We start from the raw sequence: 9,374 nt of genomic DNA on the forward strand, positions 1-9,374 counted from the left end.
AGGAGCTATTCAGTGCAGTGACAGTGTCCTGCATGGGGTGGGAGTCGTTGTCCAGCAGCGATGTTAACTTTGCCATCATCCTCCTCTCTCCCACCGCCCATACTGAGTCAAGGGGGCAACCCAGGACAGAGCTGGCCTTCCTGACCAGCTTGTCGAGTCTCTTCCCCTCCGCCGCTGAGATGCTGCTGCTCCCGTAGACCACTCCGTAGAAAATGGCTGATGCAACCACCGTGTTGTAGAAGGTTCTTCGGAGTGCCCCCTGCACTCCAAAGGACCTGAGTCTCCTCAGCAGTAGAGTTTTGTGAGGCAGGAGCAGGCAGAAACAATAGTTCTGCCAGGGCAGTCCTACTTGTGGATTTTGTGAAGGAGGTAGAAATAGGCAGTGGAGGATTGGGCAAGGTAACTGGGAGTCAGTTGGTTTGTAGTACAGGCGAGTTTGTGTGGGATATTGCTTAATCCACCAGGCCAATGTATGCAGCCACGTGTTTCCAGCTGTTAACTTTGAAGACAGAATCTAATTAAGGTAGAGCGGCGGAGAATTTGACCACGGGTGAAGTTTGAAGGAGACGACTGCTGTTGTGAGTTCGGGAAACCCGGAAGTTCGGTTTTTACTGAACGCTATGCAGAATTTAACTCTGCTGTCCTTTAAATTTAAAAACAAAATATGCAGTTTTAGGGTTAATCGCTTTACAAACAAGATGCAACAAATTCGAAATTAAGACTGAAAATAACATGAAAAATTAATCCATAAATGGAAGCCAAAGATACCAAAGCTCGGCAAAAGTGTAAGCATTGAGTGCAAGCTTGCAAGTGCAAGCGTCCAACCCAGGTCCAGGCACCAAACTATACAATTCCCAACCTTCCAAATTACAAGCACAATTTTAAACAATTAGTCAATATATATCAATGCATTTGTAAATGTTATTCCACTACAAATTGAAAATCACCGAAGAGACAGCGCTTTCTGTGGAATTTATTTTTGGGAGATAATTGACGTCTGGTTTGGCAAATGGTGCAGCGCTTGAAGGTGCGTGGGCGGCGCTGACTTGGAGCAGAGTGCGGTTACAATGGAGGAGGTTAAGGGTTTGGGCTCGTACGAAACGGTGTGCACCTTTATTGCTCTCGACACATGAATGCTTTTAATAATTTCCTCTGCGCTCTTATATTGTTGAATTGTTAGTAACGTTTCAAATAGGGAGTGGGAGAAAGTGGAGGGGTGGGGAGAGAAGACTAAGGAGAGGTGAGGAGGAGACCAAGGAGAGGTGAGGAGGAGAACAAGGAGAGGTGAGGAGGAGACCAAGGAGAGGTGAGGAGGAGAACAAGGAGAGGTGAGGAGGAGACCAAGGAGAGGTGAGGAGGAGGAGACCAAGGAGAGGTGAGAAGGAGAGAAGAGGGGTGGAAAAGAAAAGGACATGGAGGAGGAGAAGAGGGGGTGGAAAAGAAGAGGAAGAGGAGGTGTATGTTCTTTATTCACCAGGGTTTCAGGTTTCAGCCGCAGCATCCACGCATACTGATGGCTCCAAGATAAGTGCGGCTGGTGGTAGAGAATTTGAATTCAGTCAACTGACCGAGCGACATTGACAACCAAATTCCTCATTCAATGTTGTGTACTTTTGGGCAATATTTTGGGATTGTAGACCAGGTCAATTGCGGATGATACCAGGAATTGTTACTGGTGGATAAAGTACTTCAGTTCGGATAAGTTGGCAATGCTCAGTTTTGGTACACTACATGATTTTAGCTGATGTTGAACAGATGGAGGAGTCCATGATGTTTATTTTTGTCAAGCAGCTTTTAGATTATTGGGATATCTGCTTGTAGTGAATTTCTTAGTTTATGTGATCAAGATGATGTATTTTTTTCATCAACACTCAGTTGACATAAACACGAGTTGTATCCAAGCATTTTACTTGGGGAATGGCTCCTTTTCCTGCAAAATGCTTGGATTAACTCGTGTTTATGTCAACTGAGTGTTGATGAAAAAAATACATAAAATTTCATTTGCTTAAATGTATAATCCATATCAACCAATGGAAATTTAATGTATTTTTATGTATCCAAGCATTTTTGCAGGGAAAGGAGCCATTCCCCATTATATCGCTAAACCACACAGTGGTTGCAGCATGGAAAGAGGTTATGCCAGTTCTATGTAGGAGCATCCAGCCATTCCTTCTTCCCCCACGCTCCACAACGCTGCAAATTCTTTCTCTTCGGGTACTTGTCCAGCACAAGTGAGGAACACTGCAATTGAATAAGAACAGGCTTTAAACATTTGGTCTAACCTTAATGGCTTTTTTGTCAATCTTCTTCAAACAGCTTCCCTAGTTCTTGATACCTCCTTCAATGAAAACATTGTTTATATTAATGACAATGATACAGATTTTTCTGCCAGATAAATATTTATCTAATTTGCATGCAGTGATCCAGAAGATTGGAGTGAATCATCTGATGCATAGTAGTATGTTATTTCTCTGTGACTGGCAGGCAGGCAGAATGTTTTGTATGGAAATAACACCAAACATTTTTTTTGAAAAGCCAAAATTGCTGTTCAATAGTGGAACTGGTGTAAAATCCTTCCATTTCACTACTTTAATGTAAACGCAGTAAATAGTATTATTTTAAGACTGTTTTGAATTAATTATATCATTAGTTTTCTTGGTTGTCAGATATTATTGTATTATTGCATATAATAATTTTATGTGTTGATTTTTCAGGTTAAATTGAAAATACCATTTGAAAGAAAAAATCTGGATGCGATCTACACAATTCCAAATGTTAGTTTCACACATGGAGTGATCCTTACTCACGGTGCAGGTGGAGACATGAATTTCCATCAGCTGGTATCCTTGACAGAATTTCTTGCATCTAATGGGATACTGTGCCTTAGGTTCACTTGCAAAGGCCTCAATTTGGTCTATAGAATCAGAGCTTACAGGGCAGTCGTGGTAAGAGAATTATCGTATTTTACTGCTTAGAAAAGAATTCTGACAAATTTAGCTTGCAGTGCTTTTTCGTCATTGATTTAGTATTTCATAGACTCTGATATTTTAATACATAACCCGACTTCTCATTATTTGACTGAGAAACGTAATGAAACATAGCTTAGGGGAGGTGAACATTACCACTATCCCATTTCTGTCTTCATGCAGTGTGTATTGTGTATTCTGGAGTGGTCACTTGAAATGATCAAGGATTGAGACTCTGGGTGAGTTTTCCAAACTTAATCCCGATGTGTTGACACCCATTCCAGGTGAAGTTAGCAAACTCAGTACGACGTTTTTTTTATTGGAACTACTCATTTGCATGGTCAGATCACTGAGCCAATGAATCAGCTTACACAAAATGTCTCTAAAGTCACATTTGTCTCACTTTCAAAAATAATGGCATTTTTGACAATAATTATTGCAGGAATATTTAAAATCTTCAAAGGAATATAAAGTGAAAAGCTGGTTTCTCGGGGGTAAGTGAAAACTTTGTCAGTAATCCTGTTCATTGTGATTATTGATTCTATCATTTTTGAAATATTTAATGATCAGAATTATGGATGCATAATAAATCTTTCTTATGTAGGTCGTTCCATGGGGTCTAGAGCTGCTGCCTGCATTGTTAAACAATGCAAGGATACCCCAGATGATGCATTTGTGCAAGGTCTTATTTGTCTGTCCTATCCTCTGCACCCTCCAAAGCAGCACAGTAAGCTACGATCAGAGGATCTGCTTCATGTACGCCATCCAATCCTTCTGGTTTCTGGATCAGCAGATGAAATGTGTGACAAGGTGAATCAAACTGTTTGTCTAACAAATAGATGTAGTGAATGAACAAATAGATGTAGTGAATTATTTTTATGAACATTTTTAAAATAAAATTATTCCTAAAATAGGTAATCATTTCTCAGTATGACACAACGTACAAAAGCATTGTGCAGAAACTGGGTGAATAAATTGGGGGTGGTTGTTATTAAACCCACATTGAGGAGTTCAAAGGCCTGCTGGTTAGAATGCAGGATCAAGACGGACAGGGATGGAAGGTTCAGAATGAGAGAGAGACAAAAAATGCTGGAGTAACTCAGCGGGACAGGCAGCATCCAACATGGAGAGAAGGAATGGGTGACGTTTCGGGTCGAGACCCTTCTGATTTAAACCAGCATCTGCAGTTCTTTCCTACTTAGAATGAGAGATGTTGCATATTTCGTCAAAAGATAAAGGAAGCTTATATATCGTTTAGAATACTGAAATCAGACTAGGCTCTTGAGTACAAAGGAAATGGGGGAAGGGGAAACTGAAATAGGGAATCACGAGGGCCAAAAGCAGCCAAGAAATATGCATGGCTAGTAGAATTGAAGAGAATCCCAAGGCATTTTACACATTCATTAAAAACAAGAGGGTAACGAGGGGATGGACAGAATTATTCAAGGGCAAAGGAAGTAATTTGGGCTGATTTACTAAATAAACACTGGATCGGTATTCACCAAGGGGAAGTACATGGAGGATAATGAGATCAATGAGACGTATTCTAGGACATGTTGAATGAGGGAGAAAATGCTTTTGGATCTCTTGAGAAACATTAAGATGGATATGACCCCTGACAAGATCTATCCCAAGTTATTGAGAGGGGCTTTGACAGCGATCCTTGTATCCTCTTTATCGTCAGGTGAGGTGTAGAGGATCAGAGAATAATTACTGCTGTTCCTGTGTTTAAGAAGGACAATAGGGACAAGCCAGGAAATTACAGACCAGGGAGTCCTGCACAAGAGTACGGAAATTCTTAAGAGAGATCCTGTAGGATATAATGTACTCACACCTGGAAAAGCATACACAGTGGGGATAGTCAACATGGGTTTGTGCGGGCATAGTCATGTCTTATGAACTTGCTTGAGATTTTTTGAGGGGTGATGTAGATGATTGATGTGGCAAAGGAAGTGGATGTCGTGTATATAGACTTAAGTAAAGCATTCAATAAGATCCCTCATGATAGGCTCATCCAGAAGGTGAAGGCACATGGGATCCCAGGTGACTTGATAGATGCTTTCCGAAGGTCCAGAGATTGTATGGAGATGTTGTGGGTCGCACTCTTAGCCATAATCTGAACACAAAGAGCTCTTAATTTCGGCAATCATGCTTGATAATGAATAAGACATATTGAACAGAATGTTATTGTAAATGAAGCATTTCGTATATTAGTTGATTAAATTAAAGGAACATGAAAAGTAGAGTAAAATTGTACGGTATGTGTTTCAATAAGCCATTAAAATGGATGACGTTTCGGATCGAGATCCTTCTTTGCACTGAAGGGTCTCTACCCGAAACATCACCCATTACTTCTCTCCAGAGATGCTGCCTGTCCCGCTGAGTTACTCCAGTATTTTGTGTCTATCTTTGGTAGAAACCAGCACCTGCAGTTCCTTCCTACACAAGCCGTTAAAATGGTTCGGTAACTATTTTGAAAAACACAATGTTGTTTTTATTTGATTCATTGTCTTATTCATGACTCTGCATAATGTACATGGATTTATTTAATAATCTAAAAATTATTTAAACATATAGGATTTATTGGAAAGCATATTGAACAAAATTCCACTGGCTGCCAGAGTACACTGGGTCGAAGGGGCTAGTCATGGAATGCAAGTTAAAGGTCGAGCAACAGAAAACATCATGGCTGAGATAAATACTGAAGTCCTTTCATGGATTAGGAAGATTCTTTAAGAAAAATCAAGTGTCCATGGGTGTTTACAGACAAAACTTGGTTTGTAACATAGTTATGATGAATGGTTTTGAGCGAGTGAATAAACCCAATTCAACATATTGGACAGGTTTTATTTTACCTCAATATTCATTGTTACTTGAAGGAAAACGTGCCATCTAATGTCTCAACACTGAAACTAAACTTTAATGTACAGGACCTCTATATGTAAATGAAAAACACGTCATAACAACTTTATCAGTCAAATATTTACTTGTGTTTTAACTCAACACGCCAGTAAATAATTGTAATGTAAATAATTGTAACTAGAATCCCATATTACTTTTCATTGTTATAAAAGGGGAAAAAATACAGAAAGTATGTCATAAAATGAAACAACGGGTATGTTAACTTTGTTTCACTTTCAACAGATGCTGCCTGTCTTGCTGGGTATTTTGAACTCTGTTTTATTCCAATCCCCAGAATTTTGCATCACCATTTATCAGATCAGCTACTACAGCAAAATATCTAAACATCAGCTACAGTTGAAATATCAAAATATACAATTAACAGGAATGAAAGGTTTACCTGAGTCTAGTGACAGAACAGTCTAGATATACAGCAGGCTTGCTCCCACCTTGTCCATGCCAGATGTGTTGCCCTACACGGCCAGTCCCATACCCTTGCATTTGGCCCAAAGCCCTCCCTTTTTAAAAAAATGTGTAAATATCCTTAAACTCTTAACAGTATCTGCTTGTATAGCTTCCTCTGGCAGCTCATTTCAGATCTGCACTACCATCTGAGAGAAAATGTTGCCCCTGAGGTCCCTCCTAAATCTCTCACCATAATCCAATGTCCTTTAGTTTTAGAATTCCCCACCCTGGGAAAATGTCTGTGAGAGTCTCTGTATACTTGTCCCTCATGATCTTGTACATCTCAATAAGCTCATCCCTTGGTTTCCTAAAGGCAAACTATGAGAGGAACTTAGTGGGTCAGGCAGCTTTTGTCGAGTGAAGTGGACAGATGACATTTCCGGTTGGGGCCCTTCAAACATCCTCTGTCCTCCTCCATAGAAGCTGCCTGAAAAATGAGGCCCACATTGGGCCCATTTGCTGGAGATCTGCAGACACATTGCACTTTAGATCTCCAGATGAAAGCGACAACAGCTGGGGTAACTGCTGCAACGCAAGATGGATGTACAGACTGCATCTGTGCTAGGTAGAGCAACAAGGACAGCACTTCCCACTTCATGGCCAAATCTTCCCAGTGGGAGGGTGGGAAACAGTGTAAACTCCATCATTAAGTTCACCACCGTTGTTGGACAAATCACAAATGATCATGAGTATAGAAGCATGGATCGATCGACTGACCAAGTGGTGGCAGCAGAGCAACCTGGGTCTCAATGTCAGTAAGACCAAGGAACTGATTATGGACTTTGGACGAGAAAGGATTGAGACCCACAAACCTGTCTATGTTGACAGGAGGATGGTGGAGAGTGTGTGTGTATTTTATATATATATATTATTGTTTATTTGTTTTTATGTGTGTGTATTATATAATACACAAAACAAATAAACAATAATAGTGCAAAAAGACAAAACCAAGTGTATGTAGTTCAGAGCTTATTTTGAGGTTGTAGTGTTTATGTGTGTGTGTGTATTTATGTATATATATACACACACTGAACTTTCTCTTCTCGTTTATTAAATTGTTCACAGAGTACTCTCTCCAGAGATGCTGCCTGGCTCGCTGAGTTACTCCAACATTGTGTGTCTATCTTCAGTGTTTACATATTCTGTTGTGCTGCTGCAAGCACAAATTTCATTGTTCTATCTGGGACATATGACAATAAAACACCCTTGACAATTGTAAAGGGTGCTCCCTCAGTGCCGGAGAGCAGTTGAAACCAAAGATACAAGAGGAAAATAGACCGCTCGACTCTTAAAAACCGTGGTAAATCATGGGTAGATTTCCACGCCATTTTAGTAAGTGGATTCTGTGTGCTAGACTGGGTAGTGTTAACAATTCTCTGCGATTTCTTCGTATATAAAATGTTTGCAAACAATTATTTTTGTTCAACGTCTTGGATAAGTTGATAGATGACATTTATAACTTTCTTGAAGAGTTGCTGCTTCGTGATCTTTAAACTTTGGATGTTACTGATTGAATATTTGCACTAGAGATCCACTCTGTCTGTATCAGGCCAATTGATCGTATTTAATAAACTGTTCTTCTTTGCTTTCTCTTTTAATTTTAATTTCACCTCCATGAGCTGTATCTCTTTTTGTTTTATTTTTAAAAAGTCATGGAAGCAGAGATTAGCCATTTTCAAACAATAGAACTCTACTGAATCCACAATATAATTGAAAAGACATTTAACTTTATACTTAGAGCCATAAAAAATTGAATTGATAAATTGATTAGTTAAAAACCCTTGACAGCCACTGAAATGACCAATGCTGCCTGACGTCGTGCAGAAGCATGAATCCAATTCAAATAGACACAGTGGGGGAGTAAATCACCGGATCAGGCAGCATCTCTGAAGAAAAAGGATGGGTGATGTTTCAGGTTGGGACCCTTCTTCAGACAAGGGGGGGAGGTGAAGAGCTGGTATAAATTAGGACCTGATCTTTTCATTGGTTAGCTGATATGCAAAACAGTGCAACCATGTATATCTCACACACAAAATTATGTAAATCTTGCCATGAATGACAAATAAAAAGTGTTATCCTTGTTTATGAAGTTCTTTTTTGAATGATGTAAATTTGAAGGGGGTTGGTGCAATATACTGCTAACCCACAAATGTGTGGTTATGAGATATTCACATTTGAAAAATCCATAAATCACAAAAAAAAACAAGAAGGTGCCTGTGTTATTTGACCAACTTATCGGTTGAATTTAAATATGAATTTTTTACAGGTTGTAGAGTAGTGGGTAAGGATCGTGTTAATGCATGTAACTAATTTTTCACAAATGGGTTAGCACTATATTGCACCGACCCCCTCAATTATATGTGAAATTTAAAACTAAACTATGGTAGCAATGTACATTATTCATGTCCAAAGCTAGCACTTCTGTATCAGTGTAGGTATGTATAATTACATTTTATTACACTAATATAGAATGAAAAAATATCTTGACATGTGTTCATAGTTATTTTATTCACAATATTAGGAATTCTGGAAATAAGTTTGATGTCACTGATTGCGAATGTGTATGGGTAGTCTCTAATGAAATGTATGTGAGAGAACAGTGATCATGATAGGGAGAACAATGTGCTGAGAAGTGTGTGCATGACTGGTTATATATATATATTTATGATTTATGTTAATGCATATATATATATATATATATATATGCATAAACATAAATCATAAAGGTCGAATCGCCTTTATGGTTTATGTACATCATGTAAAAAATAAGATGAAGAGAGAAATAGAGTGTTGCTTTAAATCAAAGTTGTTTCTGATCCATGAGAAGGCACTTTGAGATCTATTTTTCTCTATCTTGCCTCTCACACACAAACACACATTCATATATATATATATATATATATATAAATTTGTGCAGTGTGTTAGAGCAATACAATGGAAACTGCACAAAAGGGGGCTGGGGAGGAAGGATGGGAGGGAAATGGGCTGAAACAGTAAGCAAGACTAAAATCAAAGAAATGAAGCAGGGGGGAAACATTTAAA

General features: G+C 39.0%; 1 protein-coding gene across 2 annotated transcripts; it reads left to right on the forward strand.

Annotated features, from left to right (window-relative positions):
- The first annotated feature begins 1,045 nt into the window (after positions 1–1,045).
- Positions 1,046–8,385, forward strand: tex30 (testis expressed 30). Of its 2 annotated transcripts, none has more exons than XM_078402780.1 (5): positions 1,046–1,103; positions 2,715–2,945; positions 3,409–3,460; positions 3,571–3,776; positions 5,544–8,385. In XM_078402780.1, exons 1-5 carry the CDS (start codon positions 1,068–1,070, stop codon positions 5,700–5,702), a joined length of 684 nt encoding a protein of 227 aa, XP_078258906.1. In that variant the 5' UTR covers positions 1,046–1,067; the 3' UTR covers positions 5,703–8,385. The 2 variants fall into 2 exon arrangements, with proteins under 2 accessions (XP_078258906.1, XP_078258907.1); XM_078402781.1 differs by lacking the exon at positions 1,046–1,103 and adding an exon at positions 1,270–1,350.
- The last annotated feature ends 989 nt before the right edge of the window (positions 8,386–9,374 follow it).

This window comes from Rhinoraja longicauda, chromosome 7 (assembly GCF_053455715.1).
Source record: "Rhinoraja longicauda isolate Sanriku21f chromosome 7, sRhiLon1.1, whole genome shotgun sequence".
Classification (NCBI taxonomy): Eukaryota; Metazoa; Chordata; class Chondrichthyes; order Rajiformes; family Arhynchobatidae; genus Rhinoraja; species Rhinoraja longicauda.

Excerpts from the sequence above, each read along its gene's own strand:
- tex30 (XM_078402780.1), top strand. The coding sequence starts at position 1,068 with ATGGAGGAGGTTAAGGGTTTGGGCTCGTACGAAACG. Across the intron at positions 1,104-2,714 it reads GTTTGGGCTCGTACGAAACG|GTTAAATTGAAAATACCATT; the intron begins GTGTGCACCTTT and ends TTGATTTTTCAG. Across the intron at positions 3,461-3,570 it reads GAAAAGCTGGTTTCTCGGGG|GTCGTTCCATGGGGTCTAGA; the intron begins GTAAGTGAAAAC and ends TTTCTTATGTAG.